The sequence below is a fragment of the Hypanus sabinus genome, unplaced genomic scaffold (assembly GCF_030144855.1).
Source record: "Hypanus sabinus isolate sHypSab1 unplaced genomic scaffold, sHypSab1.hap1 scaffold_470, whole genome shotgun sequence".
Taxonomy (NCBI): Eukaryota; Metazoa; Chordata; class Chondrichthyes; order Myliobatiformes; family Dasyatidae; genus Hypanus; species Hypanus sabinus.
In genome coordinates this window covers 87,357-103,468 of record NW_026781342.1, presented here as the reverse complement: position 1 = coordinate 103,468, position 16,112 = coordinate 87,357, and the positions used below count along the sequence as shown (strand labels likewise).

Sequence of the window (16,112 nt, the reverse complement as noted above, 5' to 3'; positions counted from 1 at the left end):
CAGTAAAGACATGCAAAACACTCATTTAGTTCATCAGCCATCTTCTTGTCCCCCATTATTATTTCTCCTGCCTCATTTTCTAGGGGTGTTATATCCACTCTATTTTTAACACAGTCTCAGAGGCGGAGTGGAGTGATGATGCATTAAATGGCGACTCCTTCCCTTGCATCTTTGGAAACAGCTCTATTTCCATCTTAATGTTTTTCCCTTTCATGTGAGAGGCAAGGTTTTCACAGTGAGCAGTGGTTGGATGTTGCGGTAGAGGCAGATACACTACTTTTAAGATGTTTACACAGAAACAAGAATGTGAGAAAATGGAAGGATATGGACACTATAGAAGTTATTAGTTGGACATTTGATTATTAATTTAATTGATTCAGCAAAACATTGTGGGCCAAATGGCATTCCTGTGAAATTCTTTCCCAATTGCTCTAAAAATTGATATTTTATGCAATTCACTATGGGTTATTGTGGGGTGCTCCAGACTGAATAATTTTTAGACAAGTCAAAATATGGGGCAATGAAAAGAATGAAAATACTAAGCTGTTCCTATGATTTTAATTTGTTGCCACATAAGGTTTTGATCTAAACTCGCATCAAGTGCCTATTCCAAATATAAGCAATAGTTCTGAACAAACTTCACTGAAGCAAAGTAAAAGAAGTGTACAAGTTACTGCCATTTTTATTTTCTATATTCACCAAAAGATAACATTTTTTCAAAACTTCAACTATTCAGGATTCTTCAAGGCTTACTTCTAGATTTTCCTAAATTAACTGATTTGGAATAATAGACGGAGAGGTAGGTCCATAATTTATTAAGCACATATTTGGCATGTTACGAATCAAAACACCCTGTAGGATTGCTTCATTTACTGAACCACAGTTCTGTGAAGTCAAGCCAAAAACTGCAAGATTTTTCATCCTTTTTTGTTACCACTATGATGGATCTGTATTTCACCATGTTTCTTTCCTGCCTCTGCCCAACATATCCTCTCATTGTTGACTCCTAAACCTGCAGCTGGATTTTGGGCAACCCAAAATCTGATCAGCTCTCTTGGTTGCTCTCCTTATGTTTTTCTTCTTTCACCAGTATCCAGACACTGCTTTTAATGGCTTCTGCTGATCTACGTAGAAAGGACTATCTAACCCAAGATAAGAAATATAATTACATCTTCCACTTTTTTTCTAACCCCATGTCCAGAGCTTAGCAAGAACTGAAATGCAAATTTTTGAATTAGTTAACACTGCCCCAGATTACCAGGTTTGAAATAAAGGTTCAATAAACTAATGCTAGAAACCACCTCAAAGCTGTCCCAGTCAACATATCAAAGCAGTTATTATTTGAAAAAAAAACTTTCCATGAAATCAGGACTATTTGTAACCTCTTTACATATTTTTAAAAGGTCAAGATTATGTACAAGATTTAAAATGTACAAGGTAAAATGAGCAAAAAGAACACGAGAATTCACTATCCAAATTCAACACATGAAGCATGAAAATAATTCGTGAAACAAAGTATAAAGGCAAGAAATAAGTCTGTTAAACTGTTGATAAGTTTACTATTGGTAATAAACATCAAATAAGGTCTAAGGCAGATGGTCCTCTAGAGCATCAACGGTTCTCTAAATGAATGCCAGAAGCATTCAAAATACTGATTTGCAGTAGTTTATAACTTGGGCATTATACAAGTCAGATTTCTGCACTATTTGCGGCATGTTCGATGTGGTGTCTGTTTTTTCTGTATTTCTATCCTGCACCTGCTACGCCCATCCAACCAGGGCAATCCAAAGTTCCTGCAAGGAGGAAGAGAAGATAATTGCAGAAAGTCTTGCAGTGGGATTTCATCAGTCATATTTTAAAATCATCAAAAATGCTCAGTTTCACATAACTTACTATACCTTCAAGAATGGGATGCCAATATATGCTTGCAGTGAACTCTATTTACACAGTAAATTCGCACCTTTATACCCAATACAGTTTTAATTTCAATAATAGTATTTATCTCTTCCATTGTTTTGACTCCATAATACCAGGCACTATTCTTCTCCTCCTTGTCTATACACAAAACAGTGACATCAGGTGAAAAGTAATCAAGCGAAATTCTTTTAATTGCCATACTAATTCATTCATATATGATGGATGATATGAGTTCTCTAAAATTTTGAATTGTACTACACCTAACATCACTGGCCCGTGAAACTAGACCTATGTTTTCCTTTAAACATTAGAGAACGGCCTCTGTGGAGACTTAAACCCCGGCTAACATTTTTTTAGTCTTCAAGACTAAAAAGACTTTGTTAGTATCTTACTCTTTTCTTTGGGAAACTTTGCAATGTCTTATAACTTTATTACCCACCAGTTGAAACTTACTGTTGTGATAATTTTGGAAGAGGTCTCCCAAAAGCCACCACAGGTAAAAATGGGGTAATCACCAGAGATTCCACTAGAAAATAGGAAAAAAACATGTTATTTCTCTGTGCAAAAGAATATAGCATATACTTTCAAAATAAAAAAATTTTTAAGATGAAAGTGACTCTAATAGGACTTGTTACAAGTCAGGTTTATCATCACTAATTTTTTTTTGCTTTATTTAAGCTGTACAGTGGAAGACATAAAAATATAAGTTACAATAAAACAGAAATATGATGGCAAGGAAGAAGATATTCAAGATTGTTTTAAGTCATTTCTAGTACATGTGTAGAGGAGAACAAAATAATTGTTACTCTGGGTCCAATGCAGCACAAAAAAAAATGAACACAATAAACATAAATACAGTAAAATAGCATATATACATAAATTGACGTCATAAGGTGATGCTAGGCACAAAAGTGGGTCAGGGGTGTTGATTGGCTTTACTACTTGGGAAAGAAACTTTCTGCTCTGGTCCTTGGGTAAAATCTATGTAGCCTCCTCCCTGATGGGTCTGGGACAATCCATAAGCAGGATGAATGGGATCCTTCATGGTATTAGTTGCACTTTTCTATAAATTGTGTGTACGCTAGTTCCTATGATATATTGAGTAGTTTTCACACCTGGTGATACAGCTTGATAGAATGCTCACTATTGTGTATCTGTAGAAGGACATGAGTATAGATGTGCAAAGTATACCACTCTTCAGCCTTCTCAGGCATGAGCAAACATTTTCTTATTGTATAGGATATGTTCTGGAACCATGAGATGTGTCGCTCACAGGAGTTTGTTGCAGTTTCCATTGCTGTGATGCCGATGTGCAGGGTAGTGTGAGTGGTACATTCTCCTAAAGGCGATACCCATCTCTTTTGCCTTATTGACATTGAGGAAGAGGTTATTTGCCTGGCATCAGGCCTTGAGCTCTTCCCGTTCCTCTCCAGGCTGTTTCATCATTGTAGGCTACATAATGAACACCACTGTTTAGATATTTCTAAAACAATGAATGAGGATTTTCAGGCTCCTATACCTCCTCTACAATGGTCAAAATGTATTGCAATTACACAGACTTTATCTCTAAAAGACTTGTAAGTTGATATCACCTTTCATAGCTGTAAATTAAGTATTAACCCACCATCATCTGTTTCAGGGAAAAATGACAGGATTTCTGACTCTGATTCCTGAAGTCCTTTCTTTTTGTACATTCTCAGTTGCAATCGTTGCAACAGCCTTTGCTCTCTGATCCGCTGAATATCCCACCTGAAGGGAAAGTGCACAATAGCTATGACAAACACTTTTAAGAGCTAAATAAATAATGTAAACTCCTACTTATCAACAGCATTTTCTAGCTGGTAAATCACTTTTTTTTGCAAACTTCAAAACTTATTTGACTCGAATCATTGGCTGTATACAATTGAATACAAATTCATGATTTAAAATGTGTAACCTTATCTGAATCATCAAAAATATTTTTCATGGAATTGAAAACAGCTAGTGTATGAAAAACTGGTTTTAAAATGTGTGGAAATGACAATTCCTATAAAATGAACTGCCTTTTGCACTTGTCTAGTTCTCAACCTAGCCTTCAGACCAAGTATTCTCTATTAATGGAATACATATAACAGATTACACTACTACTCTTAAAACAAACCTGCAAGAGTATAAGACTTGATGTAAAATATCTATAGAACCCTCTTCTCTCCGTGAGAACTCAAAGTGATTGAGGAAAAGTGAAAAATTAAGGAAAATAAGATTCATCCCTCCAAAAAAAAAAGATGACATCCCATCAACAGAAATCACACACTTCAAATGCAGTGGAATTGAACAACAAGATTTCTTGATGCCATGTTTGTCCAGCTACACATGAACTGATTTTGTGAACTACTTGTGTAAAATCTGGGTCTCTTTGATGACAGAAGGCATAGTTAGAAATCATAGGATATAAAAACAAGCCTTTCAGGCTCCAAGTCTGAAGTTCTAATGTTCATTTATTGTAATCCACCTCTAATCCCACTTAAAAGCAACTGAGATGGTCACAGGAAGAATGTGCAACCTCCACAAATGCAACACTTGAAGTTAGTATTAAACTTGGACTGCTGAGGAAATTCTATTAACTGCATTACTCTGATACCCACTGCCAAGGAATAGCCCACAATAAACCTTTAATGAAATGCAAAACCTGGAATAGCAGCTTTGGTTCCTTGATTTAAAAATATTTATATTTAATAACGATAAAAATGCAACTAACTAAAATGGGATTAGAATTTTAAATTACTTCCAACACCAAAGGTTAAGTTCAACCATTAAAGTCAATAGAATTGCCGGTCCCATTCTGTCTCAACTGTACACCAGCAGTAGAGCATATAGTAACAAATGAAACTTCACTGGCCAAATTTCTCACAGAGAATACTGAAAATGCTAAATCATAGAATCGTTTGTCAGTCTATTTAGTCTTGTTGGTGACTACCCCTAGTGTGAATGGGTAGCAAGAGCACTGAATGGGAAATTGATGTGAGACGGTTTACATAAATGAGAAAGGGGGATGTTGGAAATAATCAAAAGCTGGCATAAGACTTGACGGGTAAATTGGTGTGTAGCCAGATATATAAATATATAAGAAACAATTATCAAAAATATGCTGGGAATTGTTTATAAAATACAACATGAAATGAGACCATACTTAACCTTTTCCTTCTTTTCTCATCAAGCTCAAGCTTTGCATGTCGCTTTGCGAAAACACAGTCATCTAAATTCTAAAATAAGCAAAGTTCATTAGTGAGAAACCTTTGGTTTAAAGTACTACAATTAATATTCAGAGAATTCTGCAAAGATTTACAATTGAGCCACTTAAACAGGGGAGCGAAGTCAAGACAGTTTTGTTATATTTTGTGTATCTTGATGAGGTAAAACATTAGGAAACAGGAACCTAGGTGATACTATGTTATCTTAAATAAGCCACATTTAAATTATTTATGTGGGTAACTTCACTTTTGATTTATATCAATGACCATCAGTAGAATCTGCTGTGAACAATATGACTAAATAAGTATACGTCTGAAGAACTGCATGTGTACACACAGCTTGATATAACTCTAATTGAATAGTGTTTATAAGTGAAGTATTCTGTTGATGTATGATAATTTTATTGGGAGTTGCCTATGCAAGCAATGCAAATTTTAAAAATAATTGATTAATTTGAAGATTATTATGACAAAATACATATTAGTGTGAAGAAAAACTAATTAACTAAGGGTTAGCATATCACTTTACCGTGTGCCAACTATAAGATCAAAGATCAATTCCCACTTTTGTCCATAAGGAGTTTTATGTTCACCCCGTGGCAAAATGTGTTTCCTTTGGATGTACTAGAAACATAGAAAACCTACAGCACAATACTGGCCCTTCAGCCCACAAAGTTGTGCCAAACATGTCGCTACCTTAGAAATTACAAACTTACCCACAGCCCTCTATTTTACTAAGCTCCATGTACCTATCCAAAACTCTCTTAAAAGACCCTATCGTATCCGCCTCCAACACCGTTGCCGGCAGCCCATTGCACACACTCACCACTCTTTGGGTAAAAAACTTATCCCTGACATCTCACTACCTACTCCCCAGCACCTTAAACCTGTGCCTTCTCATGCTAACCATTTCAGCCCTGGGGAAAAAGCCTCTGACTATCCACGATCAATGCCTCTCATCATCTTATACACCTCTATCAGGTCACCTCTCATCCACCGTCGCTCCAAGGAGTAAAGGCCAAGTTCACTCAACCTATTCTCATAAGGCATGCTCCCCATTCTCCTCTGCACCCTTTCTATGGCTTCCACATCCTTCCTATAGTGAGACGACCAGAAATGAGCACAGTACTCCAAGTGGGGTCTGTCCAGGGTCCTATATAACTGCAACACTACCTCGGCTGCTGAACCCAATCCTACGATTGATGAAGGCCAATACACCAGATGCCTTCTTAACCACAGAGTCAACCTGCACAGCAGCTTTGAGTGTCCTAAGGACTCGGACCCCAAGATCCCTCTGATCCTCCACACTGCCAAGAGTCTTACCATTAATACTATATTCTGCCATCATATTTGACCTAACAAAATTAACCACTTCACACTTATGAGTTGAACTCCATCTGCCACTTCTCAGCCCAGTTTTGCATCCTATCAATGTCCCGTTGTAACTTCTGACAGCCCTCCACACTATCCACGACACCTCCAACCTTTGTGTCATCAGCAAACTTACTAACCACTTCCTCATCCAGGTCATTTATAAAATCACAAAGAGTAAGGGTCCCAGAACAGATCCCTGAGGCACTCCACTGGTCACCAACCTTCATGCAGAATATGACCCATCTACAACCACTCTTTGCCTTCTGTGGACAAGCCAGTCTGGATCCACAAAGCAATGTCCCCTTGGGTCCCATGCCTCCTTACTTTCTCAATAAGTACCCCAATCATGGGGTACCTTATCAAATGCCTTTAATTATACTTTGATAATATATTTACTTACAGTTTTGTGCCAGTATACATTAGGAAAATAAAGCTAATCTTTTAATCTGTTTTAAGAAGTAGAAAACATGCTATCATCACTTATTTTTACCTGCCTCTCTAGTACACATCATGCTGAAATTTGTGCATAACACAGGTTCTACAGACTAGAAATACAATGATTTGAGTACCAAGATGGATATCATTAGGCTTTAAAAATTATAAACCACAGTTGAATTCACCAAGTTCAGAAGGGGAGGAGAAACGTGGCTTGTTTCATTCTTGGTGCTTCTGTAATTCCTTGCCAAATTAAGATGGTGGGCATATTTTGGTGCTGGAATGCACAGTGATACTTGCTTGCGTTGGTTTTTAATGCAAATAACACATTTCACTGTATGTTTTGATGCACACATAATAAATAATCTGAATGTGAATCAAGTAGAAATTTACACTTCTGTTTGGATTTTGAAAAGAATTGCCAGTGACATAGAGCTATTTGACCTTTCTCAAATAGAGGGAAGCTAGCAGGGAGAAATACCACCATTCATATAGAAACATCTAAATTTGAGTGTCAAAGGGCAAAAGTGAGTGCAGTCACTATTAGCAAGGAGAGATGATTGGAAAGATGAAAGGTCCACAGATAGGTAAGTCATTTGAATGAAACTGACTATAAGCTAGGGCTCTGAAACATTGAAGCACAGAAAAACCTACAGCACAATACAAGCCCTTCAGCCACAAAGCTGTGCCAAACATTTATGTACTTCAAAAATTACCTAGGGTTACCCAAAGCCCTCTATTTTACTAAGCTCCATGTACCTATCTAAAAGCCTCTTAGAAGACCCCATTGTATCCACCTCCACCACAGCCATCGGCAGCACATTCTATGTACTCACCACTCTCTCTGACTAAAAAACCTTTTACCCCTGACATCTCCTCTGTACCTACTCCCCAGCATTTTAAACCTGTGTCCTCTTGTTGCAACCATTACAGCCCTGAGAAAAAACCTCTGTCTATCCACACAATCAGTGCCTCTCATCATCTTGTACATTTCTATCAGGTCACCTCTCATCCTCCTTCGCTCCAAGGAGAAAAGGCCAAGTTCACTCAACCTGTTCTCATAAGGCGCGCACCCAATCCAGGCAACGTCCTGGTAAATCTCCTCTGCACCCTTTCTATGGCTCCCACATCCTTCCTGTAGTGTGGTGACCAGAACTGAGTACAGTACTCCGACTGAGGACTAACCGGGGTCCTAAACAGCTATAACATCACCACTTTGCTCTTAAACTCAATTCCACGATTGATGGGGCCAATGCACCGTACACCTTCTTAACCACACACTCAACCTGCACAGCTGCTTTGAGTGTCCTATGGACTTGGACCCCCATTATCCCTCTGATCCTCCACACTGCCAAGAGTCTTACCATTAATACTATATTCTGCCATCATATTTGACCTAACAAAATGAATCACTTAAAACTTTTTTCATTAATATATTTTTATTGAAGGAATGACACAAAACAATATATAATAGATTACATTTTCCTCCATTTTGCTTTTATATCTTACCCCTAAACAAACCTCCCCTCACCCTCCCACCTAAACATACCATTGTAGCTAATGTATTTACAATACAACAATTCACAAATACAAGTACGGACATTTCACAGCCATACCCCCACACTACTTCAAGACGAAGGCCCACACACATCCACAACATGTCAGATGATCCAGAATACACTCATTTTACAATTCATCAACCACCCTGTGAGGAAAACCATATGCATGTTAAAAGGGGGGGCAAATTCCCAAGTACAATCAAATGCCCTCACGTAGGAATTAAGTAGGTAATTCTTTAAGACCCCCAAAATATGACAAGAAAGGTCTTGATGTATGCGAACATCAAGGATGCTTACAGCTCCTCTCCCCTCCCCCCCCCCCCACCGGGGAGGTCAGATCACAACCTGGTGCATCTCAAACCCTGCTACGTGCCTCTGGTGAAGAGTAAACCTGCAACCTCGAGGTCAGTGAGGAAATGGTCGGGGGAGGCTTATGAGGCACTCCAGGGTTGTTCTGAGGTGACAGACCGGCAGGCCCTCTGTGAGCCACAAGGAGAGGACATTGATGGGCTCACAGAGTGCATCACTGGTTACATCAACTTCTGTGTGGACTGTCCTTTGTTATTCAAATAACAAGCCATGGGTAACAAAGGCCATCCTGAACACTAAAAAGAGGGCATTTAGAGATGGAAATAGGGAGGAGCTGAGGACAAGACAGAGGGACCTGAAAGCCAAGATCAGGGAGGCTAAAGACAGGTATAGGAGGAAGCTTGAGTGGAAACTCCAGCAGAACAACATGAGAGAGGCCTGGAGTGGGATGAGGACCATCACTGGTTCCAGCAAACCAGCAACAGAGGAGCTGAAGGCAGTGTGGACAGGGCCAACAAACTTAACCTGTTCTTCAACAGATTTGACATTGTAGCCCCTGCCCATCCCCCACGATTCATCTGTTGTCGGCCCCCAGCCAACACATACTCCACTCTCCCCTCCTACCCCTCCTCACAGCCCCACACCCTGCTCTCATGCCTACACCCCTCCCACACCTGAAACCACCATGGTGGGCTTCACAGCTGAACAGGTGAGAAGACAGCTGAAATGTCTCCACCCAAGCAAGGCTGCAGGCCCGGATGGTGTCAGCCCCAGGGTGCTCAAAGCCTGTGCCCCCCAGCTTTGTGGAGTACTTCACCATGTCTTCAACCTGAGCCTATCTCCAGAGGGTTCCTGTTCTGTGGAAGACGTCCTGCCTTGTCCCTGTACCAAAGATGCCACGCCCCAGTGGCTCCAATGACTACAGACCGGTGGCATTGACCTCCCACATCATGAAGACCCTGGAGAGACTTGTTCGAGAGCAGCTCCAGCCTATGGTTAGGCCACACTTAGACGCCCTCCAGTTCACCTATCAGCCCCAACTAGGAGTTGAGGATGCCATCGTCTACCATATAACAATTACAGCACGGAAACAGGCCATCTCGGCCCTTCTAGTCCGTGCCGACACTTACTCTCACCTAGTCCCACCGACCTGCACTCAGCCCATAACCCTCCACTCCTTTCCTGTCCATATACCGATCCAATTTTACTTTAAATGACAACATCGAACCTGCCTCTACCACTTCTACTGGAAGCTCATTCCACACAACTACCACTCTCTGAGTGAAGAAAATGCCCCTCATGCTACCCTTAAGCTTTTGCCCCTCAACTCTAAACTCATGTCCTCTTGTTTGAATCTCCCCTACTCTCAATGGAAAAAGCCTATCCATGTCAACTCTATCCCCCTCATAATTTTAAATACCTCTATCAAGTCCCCCCTCAACCTCCTACACTCCAAAGAATAAAGACCTAACTTGTTCAACCTTTCTCTGTAACTTAGGTGCTGAAACCCAGGTAACATTCTAGTAAATCTTCTCTGTACTCTCTCTATTTTGTTGACATCTTTCCTATAATTTGGTGACCAGAACTGTACACAATATTCCAAATTCGGCCTCACCAATGCCTTGTACCTGCTGAACCATGTCTACGCTCACCTGGACAAGCCGGCAAGCACTGTGAGGGTCATGTTTTTTGACTTCTCCAGTGCATTCAAAACCATCCGCCCTGCTGCTGGGTGAGAAATTGACAGCGATGCAGCTGGATGCTTCCCTGGTGCCATGGATTATTGATTACCTGACTGGCAGACCACAGTACGTGCGCTTGCAACACTGTGTGTGAGACAGAGTGGTCAGCAGCACTGGGGCTCCACAGGGGACTGTCCTGTCTCCCTTTCTCTTCACCATCTACACCTCGGACTTCAACTACTGCACAGAGTCTTGCCATCTTCAGTTTTCTGATGACTCTGCCATAGTTGGATGCATCAGCAAGGGAGATGAGGCTGAGTACAGGGCTACGGTGGGAAACTTTGTCACATGGTATGAGCAGAATCATCTGCAGCTTAATGTGAAAAAGACTAAGGAGCTGGTGGTGGACCTGAGGAGGGCTAAGGCACCGGTGACAAATACCTGGGGATACGAATTGACAATAAACTGGACTGGTCAAAGAACACTGAGGCTGTCTACAAGAAGGGTCAGAGTCGTCTCTATTTCCTGAGGAGACTGAGGTCCTTTAACATCTGCTGGACGATGCTGAGGATGTTCTACAAGTCTGTGTTGGCCAGTGCTATCATGTTTGCTGTTGAGTGCTGGGGCAGCAGGCTGAGGGTAGCAGACACCAACAGAATCAACAAACTCATTCCTAAGGCCTCATATTCATAATAGAGGCCATGTGTCTTAAGAATTAATTGTTCTGGGAGGTTTGTAGACAGAAGATTAAACTTTACTTGCAGATCAGCCCGGCTTTTATATAATTCGCAGTGAATGCTTCAGAATATTGCCTATCCAGGTCTAAAACAGATTGCATTTACTTCCTATGCTCTTTATTGGCATGTGAAGTTTAAGATATTATTTGACCTCTCAAGTAAGCTTTTAAAGTTTCCCAAAGAAAAGAGTAAGATACTAACAAAGTTTTTTAGTCTTGAAAACTGTGTCAATGTTAGCCGGGGTTTAAGTCTCCACAGAGGCCGTTCTCTAATGTTTAAAGGAAAACATAGGTCTAGTTTCATGGGCCAGTGATCAGATATAACTATAGCAGTGTATTCAATTTGTCTAATCATTGGTATCAAGGAGCTATCTATGAAAAAATAGTCTAGCCTGCAATAGGAGTGGTAAACATGAGAAAAGAAAGAGAAATGCCTAACTGATGGATCTACATGACCATTTTGTTGCATCGAGAAGGCCTTTGCCATACCAGAAGATGTTCCCTTAGAGCTAGAGCAGGGGTCAGCAACCCGCGGCTCCTGAGCTGCATGCGGCTCTTACATCTCTGTGCTGCGGCTCCCTGTGGCTTTGGAAAATAAATGACGAGTATTTAATTTAAATGTATTTTATGTTAGTTTTTGAAATGTAATTCTAAATTTGAAGATTATAGTGATCTTGTACAATCTAAATAAAACGTGTTTTTGTTGCTATTAATATACATCACCACTGCCAATGCCTGACACCCACCAGTGCGCGATTTCTTTAATTTTTCGATCCATGTAGGCTAACTATGGAGAATTCTAAAAAAAGAAAAGTGACTGAAGAAAACAGAACGTTTAATGATACGTGGGCAGATTCATTTGCTTTCACTGTTGACGAGACTGGTTTACCGGTATGCTTAATATGCAATGAGAAACTAGCAAACAACAAAAAGTCAAAAGTCGCAAGCCATTTCCAGAATAAACACGCAGCCTTTGCTCAAAAATATCCGGATGGAGATGAGAGAAAAAAAGCCATTTCGGAACTGATGCGGAAGGTTGATCTGAGCAAAAATCATTTCAAGAAGTGGATGAAGTCTGGGAAATCAACTACATATGCTAGTTTTGTTGCCGCTCAGGAAATAGTCAGGCACGGGAAGCAGTTTACTGATGGTGAATATATAAAAGAATCTTACATTAAGATTTCAGAACATCTATTCATGGACTTTAAAAACAAGAGTGAAATTGTGCAGAAAATCAGGGATATGCCCCTCTGCAAAGACTGTCAAAGACAGAACCATAAAAATTGCAGAAGACATCCCAAGACAGCAAATTAAAGACATCAATTTTGCTGTGGCCTACTCAATTGCCTGTGACAAGTCTAAAGACAAAGGTGATATTGAACAAATAGCGCTGTTCTGCCGGTATGTAAACTCTGCCGGGGAACAGGAAGAAATGATTGAGTTGATACCTCTAAAAGGCCAAACACGGGGAAAGGACATCTGTGAGGCTGTCTTGAATTGTTTAAGAGCCAAAGGAATAAAGACCACCCACCTGGTGTAAGTAGCTACTGATGGGGCACCCAGTATGACAGGAGCGCACAAGGGATTTGTGACTTTACTGCAGAAGTCGCTGAACAGAAAGCTGCTGACTTTTCACTGCATCTTGCACCAAGAGGGGCTGTGCGCTCAAACATTTCCTCCGGAATGCACAGAAGTAATGGATGTTGTCATTCAGATTGTCAATAAAATAATGGCAAAAAGTTTAAATCACCGTCAATTCCGTTTGTTACTGGACGAGCTGGAAAGTGCATATTCTGATCTCCTGCTGCACAACAAAGTCCGGCAGCTGTCAAGAGATGAGGTGCTGAAACGCTTTGTCACGTGTCTGGATGAAGTGAAAACTTTCCTGGGCAGCAAAGGGCTCACCTTTCCTGAGCTGGAACAGCCAGAGTGGCTGGAAAAGCTACACTTCATGGTAGACATGACAGCGCACCTGAACATGCTGAACACAGCTCTTCAGGGGTAAGGACGCACAGCCCTGCACATGTTGGAGGATGTTTTGGCATTCGAGCGCAAGTTGACAGGGCTTGTCAGAGATTTACAGAAAGGCACTTTGTCTCACTTCCCCAATTTGAGAGAGTTCAAACAAGCTCACGACATGATAAATTTGGAGTATTTACATTCTGCAATCATCGCAATGCAAACATCATTTGGGAAATGCTTCTGTGAGTTCAGAGAGGAAAAAAACACATTATCCTTCCCGGTCACTCCCCTAAGCATCAATCCATCCCTACTGAATACGACTGCATTGGCAGGTGTGAGTCAACCTGATCTTGAGATGGAACTGGCCGACATAGCCGTCAAAGACATATGGCTGTCCAAGTTTAGACAGCAGACCTTGAAGATGTTGCCCGTCAGAAGGCTGTTCTTGCTCAGAATCACAAATGGAGTGATATTGAAAACCTTCCCCAAACCGGACAAAGTTGTGTTCGAAACATGGAATGCTATCCCCGACATTTATGTAAACATTAAAAAGTATGCGCTTGGAGTCCTGTCGATCTTTGGATCCACATATGTATGTGAGCAGGTGTTCTCCAACATGAACTTTATTAAAAACAAACATCGAGCACGCCTCACAGATGACAGCTTGTGATCCTGTGTAAAGATGAAAGTGTCGTCATACAGCCCTGATGTGCATAAGCTGTGCGCTGAGGTCCAGGAGCAGAAATCCCATTAGCCAAGTATGATAAATATTTTAATTGCCCATTATTTTACGTATATTCATATTTTTTCATTGTTCAGTGAAATAGTCCTTTTATTTTTCAGGTTGACAGCTGGCTGACGTTATTTTTGGTTTGCTGCTGGCGGAAAATTTAAGTTCGGCGTTTTTCATAAATACAAGAAGGACTCAAATAGACTTTGAGTATTTTACTTAAAAGTAACCTTCAACCCAACGTCTTTTTTTCGGAATTCAAAATGTTTTTGTTGCATGCAGAAATGTAATTTCGTTTTCTCTGCAGGAGTTCATCGATTTCATAAATGCAACACATTATAGTTTGTTTATACATAGCATAAAGGCAAAAAAAAAGTTGTATGCAGTGTTATTTAATTTTAAATGTCAAACGGGTTTTGTGGCTCCCAGTGTTTTCTTTTCTGTGGGAAACGGGTCCAAATGGCTCTTTCAGTGGTAAAGTTTGCCGACCCCTGAGCTAGACCAATCAAGCAGTGGGTCAATAGCATAGTTCAGATGTCCTGAAAAGATTAGCTGGTGTGTATTCAGGTTAGGTATCAATAACAAAACCTTATTTGCAAAGTGGATGTCGTCCTAATTAGGGGCATAAACAGTTACCAAAATGACAGATATCTGAAAGAGAGATCCAGAGACTATAATAAAGCGACCATTAGGGTCACTGATTACACCAGATGGTGTAAACTGCATTCTTTTGGTGATTAATATTACCCCCCCCCCCCCCAGGACCTGCTATTAAACTTGGAGTGAAAAACCCGACTAATCCACGCTTTACAGAGTCTATTAAGGTCTTCCACTCTTAAATGTGTCTCTTGTAGAAATAATTATTTTAATTGTTTCAGATGAGAGAAAACTTTAGCTCTTTTAACAGGACCATTGAGCCCCTTTACATTCCAAGAAATAAACCTCACAGGATGGCCTCCGTCAGCAGCACTCATGTTAACCACATCAAAAGACACACAGGGCCCACAATCCAAAACAGTGCGAGGGCACAAGCTGCACACAATAATGCACAATGAAAAGAAATTCTGGCCAATCCATAACACACTAAAGAATGGTAATTCCCCCAAAACACTCCCTCCACCCCTTTACACAAACAAATAAACCCAATTAACCCCCTAAACCTAGATCTACCTCCCAACTGAGGATGATCGCAGGCTCTACCAAACAAAAAACTTACAAAGCATTCCCCATACAGCCCAAACTTTCAATCTAATCTAATGTGGCTTCTCTCCTTAAAATTTGTACCAACACTTATTCTACCTTTAATATAGGCCAAAATTAACACAGGTCAAGCAAAGCATTAAGAACAAAAAAAAACTAGGAAACTAAAGGCCCTAGAGAGGTAAATCCCAAATATTTGCATTTTGCTGGTTGAAAGTTTTTGTTAATCAGATTCCGCAGCATAGCAGTTCGATTCAACAGGCAGGCAGACGTACTTTATTGATCCCGAGGGATATTGGGTTTCAGTCGCATTCCACAAATTAAACTGGAAAAAATGAACAAAGAAGTGAAGTGCGAAAATTAACAGTTTACCTGGGCAGGAGGCTCCTTCAATGCTGCATGAATAACCTAAAAAAGTCTTTGCTCTTCTCATTCTTCTCCTCCCCAGCGCGAATGGTAAAACGCCTTGGCGGCCTCTGGTGTTTCGAAATAATGCTTATGACCTTCAGGAAGATCCAGAGCCGAGCAGGATACAAGAGGCCGAACCTGACCCCTCTCTTGTAAAGCAGGGATTTCACCTCCATGAACACTGTTCATTTTCTCCCCAGCTCCGCACTAGAATCTTCATGAAAAACACCCAATGCCCACAGAAATACAGCTTCTGCTTCCGTCTGTTGATAATGCGTTGCTAATCTTGAAAGAAGTGAAAGAGAACGAGGAACATTTTTGGTCTCGTTTACCTGGCTTCGGGGTGCCGGATGGTTTAGGCCCGACTCGGTGAGCACGTGAAAGCACGAGAGGCCTTGGGAAGAAATTTGTCCCCAGCACTTCGTCAAAAAACTCGGGTCATAAATTTAACAGGGTCCAAACCTTCCAAATTTTCAGGAATGCCGACTACTCTCAAATTGGATCTCTGCGACCGATTTTCGAGGTCATCTAGCTTCCCCTCAGAAATGGGTTGTCGCTCTGCAGCACTGT

At 40.7% G+C, this 16,112-nt stretch overlaps 1 protein-coding gene across 1 annotated transcript in view; it reads right to left on the bottom strand.

The window, feature by feature from the left end:
* Window positions 1-669: 669 nt before the first annotated feature.
* Window positions 670-16,112, bottom strand: part of LOC132389104 (male-specific lethal 1 homolog) — a 29,198-nt gene continuing 13,755 nt past the window's right edge. Inside the window, exons 5-8 of the mRNA XM_059961539.1 lie at window positions 5,092-5,159; window positions 3,542-3,666; window positions 2,371-2,443; window positions 670-1,793 (exon numbers count right to left, since the gene is read on the bottom strand). Coding sequence (XP_059817522.1) covers window positions 1,703-1,793; window positions 2,371-2,443; window positions 3,542-3,666; window positions 5,092-5,159 — 357 coding nt within the window. The 3' untranslated portion in view covers window positions 670-1,702. The remainder of the gene's footprint in view (window positions 1,794-2,370; window positions 2,444-3,541; window positions 3,667-5,091; window positions 5,160-16,112) is intronic.